Source organism: Nipponia nippon, unplaced genomic scaffold (assembly GCF_047370975.1).
Source record: "Nipponia nippon isolate SJK-2023a ecotype South Korea unplaced genomic scaffold, ASM4737097v1 scaffold_7, whole genome shotgun sequence".
Lineage (NCBI taxonomy): Eukaryota > Metazoa > Chordata > Aves > Pelecaniformes > Threskiornithidae > Nipponia > Nipponia nippon.
In genome coordinates this window covers 29,556,368-29,573,280 of record NW_028262391.1, presented here as the reverse complement: position 1 = coordinate 29,573,280, position 16,913 = coordinate 29,556,368, and the positions used below count along the sequence as shown (strand labels likewise).

Below are 16,913 nucleotides of genomic sequence, written 5' to 3'. Positions count from 1 at the left end.
GTAGTGCCATGTGTCTGGAGCAGATTCTAGCTTAGCCCTTCAATACTGCAGAAATTGGTGTTTTACCATTATATGGTTGGTCATGGGAGGAAATGCCTAGAAATTGTTGTGGCAAGTGCTGCAAGAAGATCTGGTGGAAGGATCAAATCTGTCCATCTTCAGACTGGGAGAATGGTTTAGGAGCTGGGATGGCACTTGTCATTATGCTGTTGCATTGATCATTCATCAGAGCATTTGTGGCCCTTTTTTACAGACAGGGATATAATGAAGTAGAATGTAAACCGCACATGAAGGAAGATTTTTTCCTTGCTTTGAGTTAGTAATACTGTGAAGACTTGCTTGTGTTGTGAAGTAAGTTATGAATGCAAGTGAGTGCAGTGCAGCTGGAGAGCTCTGTGACATTTTATAGAGCCTTTACTTCTCCTTGGACATTTCCTGTTTCTATCTTGATGGTGGGTTTGTTCGTTGCTGAAATGGCTGGGTAGGTGGTTGAAGACTTGTCTAAAGTTGTATTGGCTCATCTGAAGTTGCTTTGGAGTCCCATTACTTAAGCTTATTCAGACCACTCTGTAAATACTGATGTGTACCAAATTTATGGTAATTAATCTGCATGCTTGTTTAGCATATGTCTGTATCCCTACTGATATTTAGTGATGCAAACTAAAAATGGAAGAAATAATTTCTGCTGAGAAAATATGTTTTGGAGAAAATGGTGTCAGTTCATCTTTTCTAGATGTTAAAAAGTATTTAAAGTAATGTCCTTCTGAAAAAAAGCAGAAGGTTTTACTGCATGGCAAGATAATGCGGTTAGGAAAAATGGTAATTGAATTATCTAGCTTAAAGAAACTACTGCAAGTTGCCTTTTTTTAATTCGGAAAAAAATTGTCGATTGGTTGACCTGCAAAAAGGATAATGTAAACATCCAAAGAAATGTTTTCGGCCCTCAAGACTGCAAAACTGGCTGTCAAATGTAAGCAGAATATAAATGGACACAGTGGCTTTCTGGCACTAAAACAATAGTCAGATGTTAGTTGTTTTGTTCATTAGCATGGCTGAGGCGCACCCTCCCCAGAAAGGCCCATTTAAAATTTTTTTTTTTTTTTTTTTTTTTTTGAATTCTGGTGCTGGAAAGCTTTACAGAAATATTAACTTCCTTCTTGGGTTTTTAGGAATATATTGGGACTATATGCAAAATAATCTGTCAACCTGGGGTAGAAGTTTTTTCATGGGAAAAATTTGGGAGGTTTCTCTAGCGTAGGAGACAGCTCTGGGGAAGGTGGTGTGCTTTGGGGGACTCACTGCAGACGGTGAGGTTTAGCAAATGCAGAGTTTCTGCCCCAAGTCTGAGCTAGTTCTGCGCTGAAATAATCATAAGAGTTTGAAGGGATTATTTAATGACCTAGTCATGGAGGGTTTTTTTTTTTCCCCTAGTTCCATTGTTTAGGATAAATGAAGTGATACTCATCTTTTTACTAGAGTACTTAATTGGCATGAATTTCCTTGGCTAGACTTCTGAAGTCAAATGAACCTGCGTGTGTTTTTGGAAAGCTTTAAAATAGTCCCCTAAAACAAGAAATGTTTGTCTTTGAGCAGAACTTATTAAAGGAGGTGCTGTGGGGCATCGCCCAGGACCTGGGATCATGCATGTGACATGCTCGAGGTGGCTGGCTCAGGGCAGATTTCGGTGTGGTTTCGGCTGCGGTTCCGTAACTCAGTGTACCATCTGGAGTCATCTACCTGCTACGACCAGGCTGTTGAAACATCTGTGTTTCTTGCTTTGTGTGTGGAGGTTGGCCAGAGCACACCGTAGGCTTGCACGCGGGTTGGGAGCGAGGGATGCTCGAGGCTGGGTTTGCGATGCAGAAGGGTGTATGAAATACTTTGGGTGACGCCTTGCTGAGTACCTGTGGCTTCATTTGGGCAAGAGAAGAGCCCAACTATTTGAAGCGCTTTCTTAATCAGACAGAGCAATTCTCCAGTTCTGAATCCTTCTGAAGGACCTGCATCCTCCCCCTGCCGGGAACAGGAGGGCTGTATGCTACTGTCTCTGCAGGGCCATGGGACCACATCTTAGATTCACTCACAGTTTGAAACAAGTGTTGCCCTTCATTAAAGGCATTTCCATTTAAATACAGAACTGTGTTGCAAACATAATCAGAGGTTGAAGAGCAGGTCACAGGGGCCTTGTTCGCAGAGCCTCGAGTACGTCCTGCCAACGCGTGACTCACGGGACTTGCCTCTTGACTGAAGCTCGCTGCTTGCGTTTGTTTGAAGTGCTGCTCTGATCTGCAGTTCCTGTGGGCAGAGGAGTGATTTTTAGTCTCCTTTTTAGTCTCCTACTAATAAGATGTGTGTATTTTTGGAAGGAGTGAGTTTATTTGCGCAGCACATGCTGGAGGGTTTGAGCACCAGCTCCTGTTCCCTCGATGTCAAGTGCCTCCCGAGCAGGAACCTTCCTGAGGAATATAACCTTTTTTTTTTTTTTTTTTTTAATTCCCCTGTTTCACATGCACAACTGCAAGAGATTGGGAAGAAACAGTACTTTCCTTAAAGGTTTTCACATAAGCAAGTTTCTCCTGTCCTGTGATTGAACGATGTTAATGAGAACATTTGACAGTCCGTTTGCTTTTTGGCTCTGACCTGTGCAGCCATATTAAAGATATCCTGTTTATAATAGCCATGTCTTTCCACTGCATTGTTCAGCTGGAGGCAGCCCACATGGCTTTTCGTTTGTAAGTATTGTCCTCGGCTCCCCGTCCTTCCTCTCCCGCCAGCATGAGGGGATTTCAGACGGATTCTCTGGCTCTGAGCAGCGCGATCTATGCTTGCCCCGTGTTCAGTAACTTTTTACCATGTAGTAACAAAGAGGGTGCTGTTTTAGCTGCTCTTTTTCTGTACTGAAACTAGATGACTTTTATTTTTAAGGTGAATTTAAAAACAAAGCAAAAAACCTTTTTTGTTTTTGACATACAAACATAAAATAGTAGTCAAGTTAGATCGCAAAATGGTGTGCTGCTTTCCTTCGTGGTTATGAGCACTATGGCATTCTTGCATGCTATAATAAATGCTGATTCAGCTATATGCTCTGTGAGCCCTCAGGCGTTCCCAGGATTACACATGCAGTTTTCTTGGTATCGGGTTAGGCACGCTCTACAGCTCACTGCCAGGCCTCTGCTTTTCAGCAGAGGGCCGTGAGATGAGGCCTTGAACATCATCCTTCTACCTGGAGAGCAAACAGCAAGTACACTCCTCTGCTTTGGCGGGGAAAGAAAGCAGGGCTTGGGCTTTTGCAAGAACAAGAAAACAGGTTCCTGAAACTTTCCAACTGAACTCTGAACATTTTCTGAGTGAAGGGAACAGAATGGTGTATTTTATGTTTAGAGTTAACTACAAATTGTCTTCCATTTTATTTTCTCTTTGTCAGAAAAAATAAATAAAATCCAAAAAACCCAAGCCCCGGGCATTATAAAACATCTTATAAATTTAATTGAATCTAGGTTAGATTATGCACATGGTCCTTCTCATTATCTGTTCCTGCTTCTGGTACTTATTATGCCTGCTTTTTATTTATTTATTTATTTATTTATTTTCCCCTTTTAATTTAAATTAGGTAATTGCTCTCAGGCTATAAACTCTTATCTTCATCACAGGAAGTCCTAGTTTGCATTAATTACCTTGAATTGAAGCAGTGAGGCAACTGAGTTTTAACTGTCTTTAGGGTGAACTTGAGGTTGAACTGAAGTTGTCCTCTGTGTAGTTCTTAATCCATATTAAAATGTCCTTTTTTGCACAGTAAAACATTTCATGTTTAGATTTCATATGCTCAACAGAGCTTCTTGCACTCTGGTGCACTTAATCTCTTATTTGCTTGCTACCGTAGTATAAATGATTTGAATGGAACAAGTTGTTGATTCTTACATGAAGTCTGTACCAACTTGAAAATGTCAAATCACTGCACTGTATATGTAAACACCTCCATCCAGTAAACAGAATAATGGTTACATTCATCCTAACTGTTGTAATGCCTGGATTGATTATATTAAATGGAGACAATAGGACTTTAAATCTTTGCTCAGTAAATCTTTGAATGTCTTTTTCAGGAAGCAAGAAGAAGGAAAAGGAAAGGCCAGAAATTTCCCCACCATCAGATTTTGAGCATACCATCCATGTCGGCTTTGATGCTGTTACGGGAGAGTTCACTGTAAGTATACCTGCCTTGGAGTTGCTCGGAAAATAGACGTGGGTCAGTGCTGTAGTGAAGCCATTGTCATGTTTTAGAATGCAGTGTGAGTTAGTCTTCGTTTCTATCAAAGAAATAATTTTATTGTCTATTTGTACAGCATGCAGAGTAATGAGACTGTGACCTGTTAGTACTTCTGCAGTGTAAATGTAAGATCTGATGCTTTGTGTCACCTGGGAGAGCCTTCCCTGGGAAACCCTCTTCAGTTTACTTTCATTAGTGGGTAACACTGGTTCTGTTGAGCGCTTTTGTATTCCCATTCCTCACATCTGGCTTAATACACCTGAAAGAGGTGGTGTCATGTTGGCATAGTGATTTGTGTTGTGTCACCTATGGACATATGGCTCCCCATTAAAACCCCATCCTACTTGTTCATGTGTTTAAGGCTGTGCGTGTTATGCTTTTTATAGAGGATAGAAACTTGTTCTGCTTTTTAAAAATCTTTAAAATACTAGAATGATGCTTAAAATAGCCTATTTTTTCAGGGAATGCCAGAGCAATGGGCTCGGTTGCTTCAGACCTCAAATATCACGAAGCTAGAACAGAAGAAAAACCCCCAGGCGGTACTAGATGTGCTGAAATTCTACGACTCCAAAGACACAGCAAAACAGAAGTATCTGAGTTTTTCTGCTCCAGGTGAGATCCAAGTGTGTGCAAGACATATTGAAGAGGAGTTGGGTATTTGGAACACAGTCTTCCTCTCTTTCAGAATAAAAAATCAGATTGAAATGCTGAAAGAGCAAGGTACTTTTCAATGAGGAACAAATATTTGAAGATGGATTTAAAACTTACTGGAAACTGGCGTTGTCCAGTGAATTTCCTGTTTTAAGTGGAGAGGGGAAGAAATGGAACTGGATAATTCAAAATAACAGCCAAAATTAACTTTAATGGGCTGTGTTTATGAAGCTGGGGCTCTGAGTCTGTGATTAATTGGTTTCATGCTGGAGACCTTGCTCCTCCTGTCTGTGGCCGAAACAGCTATCTGTGAACTTGATGTCACCATGTAGTGACATCAGAGATGCAAAATAAGTTGTGGCTCCTAGATTGGGAGCTATGTGGGGGGGCTGAGAGAATGACTGCCCTACAAACAGACGCAGTTTTACCTGGTTTTCTTCCAAATTATTTCTGAAAATAGCTTAGTAATAAGGCTTTGTAATATTCTCATTCTTGATTCAAGATACTGCTCAGGGAACAGAAATATCCATTTGATCCTGATTTTACATCTCAGTGAGACAGAACACATAAGTGTGACAAGCAGTGCTCAATTTGGAAAACTGTGTATGGGTATGCAAGAGAGGTGAAGAGCAAGTTGGGAAATGAGTGGGTTTGCCTACCCTTAGGGGAGGATTTTAGAAACTTACAACTTCCTTCTGCATGGTCTTGCAGTGCAATACTGGTTTCTCTCATTTGTGACCATGAAATTTTGCTTTCTGAGAGATTAAAAAAAAAAAAAAAAATCTCCAAAGTGGTCTGTGTTCTTTACTCTGTAAAGTTCACTTTTTATTATTTTTCTGATGATTTTATGTATTCTGTTATTTGTCCTATTTAGAAAAAGATGGTTTCCCTTCAGGAACACCAATGGTGAGTGTGTTTACTATTCTTTGTATCTTCTTAGGCGCATATAAGTTCAGGTCTTCTCTATTTGTTATATATTGAATCTTGCAGTATAAAACAAAATGAGAATCTTTTCTGTGGAACAAAAACATAAATCAAGGGGTCAGCAGAGCATATTTCACTGGAGCAATAGTATTTGAGTCTTGTAATAAAATGTAATAGGGCACTTAAACTTAAGCCACTCAACCTATTCTTTTCTTTTGACATCGGTAAGAATTCTTTTCTCGGGGGGGGGGGGAGCAAGTCTTTAACAGTGTGGGGGAGACAATTTTTGTTTATTTTCTTTTTTTTTTTTTTTTTTTTTTTTTAACTTTGGTAAAAATGTAGACCAATGCCAAAGGTTCAGAACCATCAACAGCTGTGGCAGATGATGATGAGGATGATGAAGAAGCTCCTCCTCCTGTTATTGCTCCACGGCCAGATCATACAAAATCGGTGAGCAGCTGTAAAATTTACAGTGCAGACCTGCATTTCTCAGTATTGCAGAACTTTTTCTACTTCTGTTTTCTAGCAAAGTGTTATATTTGTGAAATGAGCTGTTGTAAGTTTTTAGGAAAAAGTTCTTTTTTTTTTTTTTTTGAGTTTTCTGAGAAAATGCCTAATTTCTGGATATCAGTTGAATCAGAAATCCTGAAGTTAATACTGATTTGCTTGTCAGCTTGTGTTGAAGGTATCCAGCTATGCTTATCCTTCAACCCAACATGCGAGGAGGAGGCTTTTTAGTCCTAAAAACTGCAGCTAGTTTCTATAACTTTTCACGGTACGGTGGTACAAGTGTAGTGTATTTGATTTTCTTTATTTTATTTGATTGCAGTGTGATAGCCTCACCAAATATACTACCTAAACCCAAAACAATTCAAATTTAAGATTTGAAAGTTTACTTCACTCACAAAGTTGTCAGCATTACATGAAAAGTTAAATGCTTAAGAAGTTGTTCATTAAGTTTTAGTGTAGTTGTCCTGAACTACACACCTTGTTAATAATGTCCCAGGGATCCCACTTACTCCAGCTCATTCTGTTGACTGTGGTAGGTGTATATTTTGCTGCTCTGCTGCCCGCTTATTCTCGCTCCAGGAGTGTGAATGTGAATTTTGTTTATTTGTGAAGTGATACTGCTTTATAATTGCCCACTCTGGGTATGTAGACACATACAATGTGACAGGTCTACAGTTTGATATTTCTAGAGTAGCCGCATATGTGTGTGAACAGCTTAGGAGGAAATTAAATAAAGCTCCAAGAAAATCCCCTAAACTGGGGGCAACTGGTAAATTTCTGAGGGTCTCATGCTTCTTTTCATGGTGAAGCATAAATCTTTTTCCTTTAGATCTTAGTAGTAGTTGATCTTGCTATTAAATAGTGATTTCTGTTCTGTTAACTAGCATGGGGGTTATAAAGAATAAACAGAAAACCTACAAAACGTCTGTCTGTCTGGAAGTTAATCTCCTAGCATCTGCTCTGTTCACGAGGTGTCTGGGTCTTTCTTTCAGAGGTCAGTAAGGTTGCCAGCATCTTGACTTACTGGACTTTAATGTTTCTGAAGTCTAATTTCTGCCTCCGACCTGTTATGTAAAATGGTGCTTAGGGATCTTTGAAGAACTGGGATTGTTTTCAACTGAAGGTCAATGATTGCAAAGAAAACGCTTAGGTAAATGGTCTCTCTTAACAGATTTATACACGGTCTGTAATTGACCCCATCCCTGCACCAGCCAGTGACACATCTGTTGACAGTGCAACGAAATCAGGTGATAAGCAGAAAAAGAAGACCAAAATGTCAGATGAAGAGATCATGGAAAAACTACGTAGGTGTTTTTTATTTCAGATAAACAAAGACTTTAGGACTGGGGGAGGAATATTAAGTTTTTGCCCTCATCCTCATTTTTGTGTAAGGGTTGTGTGAATACTGTGCTTTATTGGTTTTGTGTCAGACAGTGGCTGAGAGAGCTGCATTCAGAAGTTTTGCCAATTTATATGCTTCAGAGCACTATTGGGCAAAAAAATTTGTAGAACAGTTTTCTTCAGTTGAAGTTCAGTTGTGATAATGTGCTCTACGTGTATAATATAACCATAATAAAACAAAATTGTTTCTGCTGTTGCTTGTTCCATAGTCATCTTGAAGATAATTTTTCACAATGTTAATGTTCCTGTGCTTAAGTTGAGAACTGACTAGTTTCTGGACTAGGGTAAACTAATGGATTTGTCATAACCTCGTACTGGGTTTTGCTACACAGAAGACTATCATTAAATTGAGATACTAGGGGAAATAGCATGATCTGTCTTGTTAAGAGACAGATACCTAGCATAACGATTGTCTGAAGTTGGGCCATTTGTGACTGGAACTGAATCAGGAAGCTTTGGCTGTTCATGCATCAGCCTTTACTACTTGAGCTGACCCACTCCTGGAGGTATCTTGGCCAGGCCAGCCCTACTAAAGGGAAACATCAGGATTGACTTCTTGTTTTGTTGTTGTTTTTTTTTTTTTTTTTTTTTTTTTTAGGCACTATTGTGAGCATAGGAGATCCCAAGAAAAAATACACCAGATATGAAAAAATCGGGCAGGGGTAAGTGTTCACCCCAACTTTTATTCCCAGTAAGCCAGTGTTAAAAGTGGTGTATTGTTCTCTATCTGATACTATCGTGTAGCTACCACTTACTGAAGCAGGCAGAAATGTTGGCTGTGCTAAGCAGTGATAGATGGTGAAGGCTTTACACAGTGGTGGAAACTTTGAATTGTCTCTTTTAATGCAAAAGTGCAGCTCTGTAACTTCTCACTGGGTGTATCTAGTTCTCTCCTCTCCCAGTAAGATGCGTTCATCAGTTTTGTAATAACACTGCTGAATAGTGTGAGGGCACGTCAGAAGGCTTTCTGTATGCTAAGCTAACAATACTATAACAATACTAAGTTGTTATTCTAGTGGTCCTCTGAATTCATCTGAGAAAAAAGTATATACAACTTCTAGCTTTTCCAGCTTTGATTATATATATGCCTAACTCCTACTGTATACTTTCTAAATAGGTCTGTGTGCGTTTGTGGGTGGGCTTCCCCTGGGGGAAAATGAAAAGTAAAACCTACTACAGAAAGGCCTGCCCAGCTCAGCTGATCATAGGAAGCAGCACAAGCTCTGGGGGTTTAGACATCCTGAATGCAGGAGGTGTAGCTGGTGTCAGAAGAGAGCGTATTTGTGATTAGTTTTGTTTGAACTGACTGGCATTTCTATGATACCACTTACTTCTAATAGCCTTCTTTTTGATAAAGCTCTTGCAACATTGAAAGCCGACACAATTTTGTGTTTGCGATTTGTCTGTTCCTGTGCATGTTTGTTACACAGAGAGATGCAACTGGCTGTAACGTTTTTCTTTTTCTTCACCAGGGCTTCAGGTACAGTTTTCACAGCTATTGATGTGGCAACGGGGCAGGAGGTAAGATTTCTGTGTTCATTGCAATGAAAATACTTTTCCTGTGTAAATGTTCTTCTGTAGGTGGCCGAAATGATTTGACTAGATTTCTTTCTGTGGTTTCCATCTCTGCTATCACCTCTCAGAAGAATGTTTGTCAGAGTAATTTGTAACAGTTTGTGCCTTGTTCTCTAGTAATCAGATGATGAAAGCTAAAAATAGTTTTGTCTTTCCACTGAAAAGCAGAGGGAGTGAGATGTTCCAGAAATGGGTTTTGAAAACAGTTTATCCTTCAAGAATTGCAGGCAACAGTGTCCTGCATTTTCAGAAATAAAACTTTGTTTAGTCTTTGAACGCTTGTTCTCTAGTCCTGTCTCAGTAGAGGGGATGGATGCGCCTCAGCAACCTGCTCCATGTTGGCTGTACTTTAAGCGAGGGTTTGGACCAGATGACTTCCAGAGGTCCCCTCCAATCTTAGTTATTTTGTGATTCTGTGCCACAAGTTCTCTTCTTTTAATTCCCTTGGCAATATGATAATGATTGTTTCTACAAGATTATATTGGTTCTTGTGTTTGGTTTTGGACTCGTGGGTAGGTTATCTTATAAAACTCTGAACTGCTTCTTCAAAGCGTCGTAGCTAACGTAACTGGGACAATTCTTCTCCATTTTAAAGTCTGGAATACTTGTCCTGGTTAGCTTATTTCCTGGACAAGATAGGTCATTATCTTCCCTTCTCTCTCTGGGATAGTTCATTGGCTTAATTGCTTTGAGAGGAATTCCTTCTGCCTCCCAGCATTCCCTATACCCAAACACTAATTTGGTCAGAATATAGAAAAACAAATTGCCTTGTCTTGCATTGGAAAGCTTATACTTTCTCTCTTAGTTGCTACACGATTCTCTTCTGCTTTAGGCCTGTTGATATGAAATTGGGCGAGTATCTTTTTATCTCCTGAATGTTTCCTTTGCTGTCTCTTCTGGCCTTTGTTATTGTTTGTGGATCTTTTCAGCTGTAAGAGGATGATGTTGGCTATGGGTGCAAGTTGTACACTCATCAAGTTGTATTCTTTTAAGTTGTATGCTAACAAATAAGTAACTTGCCAGCCACAAGCTGTGCTAAACTCCTTTAATCCTGTTACAGAATTTCTTTTAACTTTTTACTGTATTAAGAATGACCAAAAGGTTTTGATACTGAGGTTTTGAGTGATTGCTGTTTTATTTTGTCCTATTCAGGTTGCTATTAAACAGATAAATCTGCAGAAACAGCCCAAGAAGGAGTTGATTATTAATGAGATCTTGGTAATGAAGGAGCTAAAGAACCCCAACATAGTCAACTTCCTGGACAGGTAAATGCAGACAGCATCAAGAGGTTATAACTTGATATAGTTACACAGACCCGGAATTCCTGTACCTAAAGGTCTTATAAGCAAACGAGACTGTATTTAGACTGTCATCTAAAGAAAAAAAAAGAAATCTGTTATAGGGAATGGTCTTGATGATTCAGTAAGAAGGCTTCTTCTGTCATGAATGCAGTGCTACATGTATTTGGGGATCAGTGGTGGACAAGAGCACAGCTGGAGTAATGCTTGTGTTGTGCATGAGATATGTAGGGTGTTATCCTGCCTGTTTTAGGTAATAAGAAGCACGCAGTGCTTATTGTCATCATTTACATTTCAGGCTACCTTCCAGAGATTAACTTTCTTTTACTGTTTGTCTTGAAGTGCTTATGAATTATTTCATTGACTAGCTTCTATCAGTCATTTTTCAGTTCTTGATCTCTTGATGGCAAACGGGCATGCTCTTCCTTTTTCTATTTGTAGTTACCTTGTAGGAGATGAATTGTTTGTGGTGATGGAGTATCTAGCTGGAGGCTCACTAACAGATGTGGTCACAGAAACTTGTATGGATGAAGCACAGATTGCTGCTGTTTGCAGAGAGGTGAGTATTACAGTTGAACGGTAGAGGAATGAAGGTACACTCAATTCCCTTAGGTTTTATCGTACACTTAGGTTAGGACTAATTGCAACAATTGCTGTTGGAGCCATTGAGTTAGGAAGAATGAATGATAATGAGAGCAGAAATCAATATTAAAATTGGAGAAAATAACAAAATGAGTTTAACTCACAAAATTGGAGGGTTGCAAGTTGTAACACAGAAGAGCTATGGCAGTTTTTGAGCTGGGTGTTTGGGAATGTTAGGTGATGGAGCAAATAAAGATTTTGGTTTTGGTACCTGGGTTGCCTAGTCCTGCTCACAATGTTAACAGAAAGATATTAATAATGTGGACTGAAGTTCAAGGAAGAGCAATGAAGCAATTTATCAGCTGAAAAGAATGTCTTTATTTTAACTTTGACTAATGAAGAATATTCAAAGGCACCAAAAAGAAACTGAGTATTCATATATAGGTAATGTAGAAAGTAGAGATGAGAACATATTTAAGAAAAAGAAAAAAGCCTGAAAGCTTTGGAGTGTTTCCCAGAAGGAAGAAGGGGAACTGTGTTTGCTTAGAGTGTGGAAAAGGATCTGAGGAAACAGGAATACTTTAAGAAACATGTACTAAAATAAAGTGAACTTGATGCAGACTATCCCTTTCTCATTTTAGTAGTTTTCATAGTGTGTGAAATCTATAGTTCTGTGACAGTTAAACTTTCTTTATGGATTTCTCAGAAAAATAATTCTCCGGAATATTGTAGTTGGAATAATTTTAAGATTTCAGTAAGATTTCAAATGGAAGAGTTGGAAATAGCTGATATCACAATTTATCAGTGGTTTCTGCCCTGAGTCAGTGTGCCAGCATGCAGCTCAGCCTTGATTTATCATGGCGGAAGGAGAAGTAATTGTATTATCTGCTGTGCAGGAGAAATTTAGGCTTTTTAAAAAACCCATTTGACTATATCAACATGACATCTGCTTTTGATGACTCACCAAAAGGGAGGGGAGGGAAAGCAAACTTGTACATTAACGTGTATGGACAGGTAATGGTTTCCTGAGAAGCCAGAGCTGGAAGCAGAGAACTGAAAGTAATTATTTACTGCAACAGTAATTAACTTTTCTGAGGAAAAAGTCTAATATTGAACTATAGTACTTCATCAAAACTCTACTGCCCAGTATGTTAGATACACTTCATTCTGCAAATCAGTGCTACTTTGCTAAAGCAAATGAGGACACAAAAAACTCACTGGGGACTACATCCATGCCAAGTTGCAAATGGTAAATGTTCTGCTTATATTAAAAGAGAAAAATTTTACAATTTTTTTTTTTGCCTTTTATTCTCAAATAGCAGAAGTAAATGTCATTATGTTTTTAGGCAGAAACTTAGTGTGAATCTAAAAACAATGCAAAAACAGTATTAGTGACTTTCATAATGAAGATGTTTTACAGCCTTCACTGCAGGAGAAGTTGCATGCATGTTGAGAATGAAGTCTCACCAGTTCCTCTTGGTGAGACTTCAGGCTAAAAAGCTCTCACTTATATTCTTTATGGTTCCTCTGTAGAATTTGTGGGATGTACCAGAAGTAACATCTGGGATTTTTGAGAGCATCTTGGGTGATGACTGGGTGACGAGGAGTTTAATTTATGCATTTGTTAAGATAGCAGAGAAGCTCCATAGTTAAATGATTTTTGACCTCATGAGATCTAGAGAGTATTTTTTAGTACAAGAGCTTCCTCTGCTGGTTATTTTAAATAATACCTGTTATATTTTTGCACTCAGCGCTGGCTGAGGGTGTAAGCATTGCTTTTGAGTTTGTGTTCACATACACAAATTGTGTTTCCATATGCTGAATATTTTTTTTTTCCCATCCAGTGCTTGCAAGCGCTTGAGTTCCTACATGCCAACCAGGTCATCCACAGAGACATTAAGAGTGACAACGTGCTGTTAGGAATGGATGGATCGGTTAAACTAAGTGAGTACCAGACAATTGTTTCAATGTTCTATTTTCCCTTTCCCAGTAAACCTTGACTCAGAGAGTGTAAATCGGTAGAAGGAGAGTTGGCAGGGAAATTTGAGGTGAATTTTTATTGACTATGAGTAATAGAAATTCATTCTGTGTTATAAAATGTATAACTCGCAGGTAGCAAGTATTGAAATTCTGAGGGCCCTAAGAGTAAGGCTGTGAACGTGTTAGACCGGAAGGATGTTGAAGCAAACCTGTTGCCACATGAATACATTGATAAATATGAAGTAACTGGCACCATACAGTGAAGCAAAGATGCAAATGATTGCAAGAGAAAAGTTGCAGTTAACTGCCGTTGCTTTGTTAGTCTCTTCAGGTTGTCATGACTTGCTTTTAATGTTTTGCCCTTTTCATCAGAAGGCCACTAACAAGAACATTGTACATTATTAACCATTTATATTGCAGTCTAGTCTTATGCTGCGCCTGTACTGGGTCTCCTTTTCTTGGACTGAAAGTGTAACACACTTTCATTAATATAATCATGAAATGACAAAAGAAACTACTTGTTTTTCAGGTAATTGTTATGCATGCATGGACTTGTGTACAGTAAGTCAGTTTCTGGTGTGTGTAAACGTGTGTGGCAATAAAAAAATGTGAAATCACTTGAAGAAGCTGTCAGGACTGTTGAGAGAGAAGTGTATTATCTGACTTCTTGGTATGCAGGAATGTGCAAAGCATAAAGCGGCCACAGAGTTAAGAGATGGTGTTTTTACAGTTGGGTAGGAATTTGAAATGCCATGAAAATGTATCTCAGCAGTATTCCTTAGTCTAGATGGTTTGCAGTCTCATATTGTTTATGAGATGGAGTGTGAAGCAAGATTACGAGCAACCTGATTTGCTTACCAGCATTGTTGGATGCACTGCTTGCTTGCATAGGAGGTTTTGGTTTTTTTAGGCGTGATGTGTTTGTGCACAAACTGTGTGGATTCAGAGGCTGAAGATAAGTGAATAGGTACCGTAGAGGATGTGGCTGAGAAGAGTTAGCTGGAGAAGGCTCAAAAATGTAAGAGCTGTCAAAGCAAAGCAGAGTGGCAAAAGGACAGGGTTAGCAGCCTATGTAAAGAAGCATTAGCCCCAGGAGATTGGGGGAAGATGAGGAGCAAGGAGAGACAGGAGAAAACAGGAGTCAGCTGTAAAAACGTCCTATATGAAGGGGAGGTATTGTAATCAGTGTTGAGACTAGCACTTATTTGGCTGTGTGCTTTATAGAGCTTCTAGCAGTTGTTTAGGGGGGAGGGTGGAAGAAGTTGCACCATCTTTTCAAGCTCTTCCTCTTCTCTGGTTGAGTCTGGCTTCCGGGAGACTGGGGACAGGAGAAGTAAGGGATACCAGTCTGCCTGTCACCACTACGTACCTACACACACTACTGGTTGGTGAAACTGGGTTCTGCATCTTGCCTGTCTTTTCTCTCCTTGCTGTTGGCATGGTGCTGAAGGCCTCGTTGGTAGGTCAGGAGACATACACTGCTGCTGCTTCTCTTGTGTGTTCATTGAAATAAGCTGTGCTTTGAGTTGAGTATGACACCTTGATAAAGGCCAAGAAGTGCTGGTGACAAACTCAGTGACTCCTTTAGGTTTGATTTTTTTTTTTGTTTGGTTGGTTTTTTTAAGGCAGCATTTTGACAATCAGGGTGGGGGTAGTTCTTTGTTAAATTGTCCTCTTGATACAACTTAGCATTTTCATGACTGTGGCTCTTTTGTTAGCACTGCTTGGCATGACACTTTCAAAATCAACTTGAAATTTTAAATTCTTTCTCTCTCTCTTTCTCTCTTTCTCTCTCTCAAACTTAGTGTCAATGATAAGGTAATATCTGTCTCCTGCCTTAACTGTGTTCTTATTGATGCTTTACATGCCTGGGAAGTGGGAGTGCTGCAGCTGGATAAAGTAACATGATGGAACATGCATTGCTGCTGCACCTGAAGGCTATAGGAATAGGTGACTTTTCTCGTTTTCTTGAGTGTGGTTGTTCTCTTTGGTAGTTACCTTGTGGAAAGGTTTGTTTGTCCAGGTTCCTTCTGCTGAGTGGGGTAGCACTGCACTTATCTGAAGCCTTGTTTCCATGTCTCTGTCAGCTGTAGTACCTGTATTTGATGGCCAAATTGCTGTGAAATGTTGAAATCGATAGCTGCACAAATAAAATCTGTTTAGTGGGGCAGAAGCCGTGGTTTGTGGATTCGTTTTTTCTAGTTCAGGCTGTATAACATACCACGAGCAGAACACTTGCCTTCTGTGTTCTGCTTGATTACTTTTTTTGGCTGTTACGTAGGCTTCTTGAAGGAAGGACTGGGCAAAATACTGTTCTACAGGGTAATACTTGTATCCCTTTTTCAGAGGACAAAAAGCCTTATCTTCATTCCACAGAATTCTGCCCTGCTTAAACGCCTTCAGGTTTTGTATATCTTGCACGTTGGATTTTGTAATATGGAGAATGTAGGGGAGGGTGGGGGGAGAGACACCCCCCCAAGCCCCTCTCAAGTGTAGAGGAGTAAAATATATGTGTAGGAATAGAGAAGTCTTCTAGGAAGCCCAGTTACTTGGTGTGCACCAATTTAACTTCTTAAAATTCTGTTATCCTACAGCCGACTTTGGTTTCTGTGCTCAGATCACCCCAGAGCAGAGCAAGCGCAGCACTATGGTTGGAACTCCTTACTGGATGGCTCCTGAAGTGGTCACACGGAAAGCATACGGCCCTAAAGTGGATATCTGGTCTCTGGGCATCATGGCTATTGAGATGGTGGAAGGAGAACCCCCATACCTCAACGAAAACCCCCTGAGGGTAAGAAGCCAGATGTGGCTAGAACTGTTTGCAGGTGTTTACCATGTGAACGTTTTCAGTAATTGTTCATTAATAGTACATTGAGAAGAAAATGAAACAAAAAAGACAACAAGCTTCAGCAGTGCAAGAAAATTTCTCCAAAAGGAAGACAGCTGTCTTGAATTTGCAGTCAGGCCTACCCTGAATTTTTCTGTTTAGAAGATGAGTACCTGCTTGTAACTAAAACATTGGACTTTGAACTCAGTCTTCTGTGATAGTTAGGGAAAGTAAATACATTAGGTTATGAAAAATGCTGCTTGTGTCAGAATCTGATATTTTCTTTGCCAAGGTAAGTACCTGTTGCCAAAAGATTTTGAACATTATTTTGCTAGTAGCAAGAATAGGTCATGACTGCCTATAATTGTGGCATTTTTACAGTTTTTCGTCTCATCAGGGAGAGAAATAGGCTGCAGAGCCTGTTCTCATCTAGACTAAGGGATTGCTGCTAGGTAGGTCAGTTTGGCATCTTTTAAAGATTTCGCTTGGTTACACAATGTTCCTTATTTTACAGGCTTTATATTTGATAGCAACTAATGGCACACCAGAGCTGCAGAACCCCGAGAAACTGTCCCCAATATTCCGAGATTTCTTGAACCGATGTTTGGAGATGGATGTAGAGAAAAGAGGATCAGCCAAAGAATTGCTACAGGTGAGAATCAGCTGCTTCTCACAGTCTGAGATACAGAAGCCACAAGTAAGGTCAGCCTGTGATAAACCTCACTGTAGACTGGCAGTCTCTTTTTTGTGATTTCTTCTGAGGACTCTAGTGGAGAGCAGTTGGTAGGAACTACAGTGATCAAAGGTTGTAAAATATACTCTGAAGTCTTTTGGTAATCTGTGCCTTCTTTCTGCCACTGCTAAAGCATCCAGCAATTTACAAACTTACTGTAATAGAGCC

General features: G+C 39.6%; 1 protein-coding gene across 8 annotated transcripts in view; it reads left to right on the top strand.

Moving 5' to 3' along the window:
- The window catches only part of PAK2 (p21 (RAC1) activated kinase 2), a 46,035-nt gene that overhangs the window by 25,007 nt on the left and 4,115 nt on the right, over positions 1–16,913 (top strand). For all 8 annotated transcript variants that reach the window (XM_087739799.1, XM_087739801.1, XM_087739800.1 and 5 more), the window contains 12 exons: positions 4,101–4,201; positions 4,726–4,876; positions 5,790–5,821; positions 6,182–6,289; positions 7,521–7,653; positions 8,349–8,412; positions 9,223–9,271; positions 10,478–10,590; positions 11,065–11,182; positions 13,050–13,149; positions 15,780–15,976; positions 16,527–16,664. In XM_087739799.1, the coding sequence (XP_087595925.1) occupies positions 4,101–4,201; positions 4,726–4,876; positions 5,790–5,821; positions 6,182–6,289; positions 7,521–7,653; positions 8,349–8,412; positions 9,223–9,271; positions 10,478–10,590; positions 11,065–11,182; positions 13,050–13,149; positions 15,780–15,976; positions 16,527–16,664 (1,304 nt within the window). The remainder of the gene's footprint in view (positions 1–4,100; positions 4,202–4,725; positions 4,877–5,789; positions 5,822–6,181; positions 6,290–7,520; positions 7,654–8,348; positions 8,413–9,222; positions 9,272–10,477; positions 10,591–11,064; positions 11,183–13,049; positions 13,150–15,779; positions 15,977–16,526; positions 16,665–16,913) is intronic.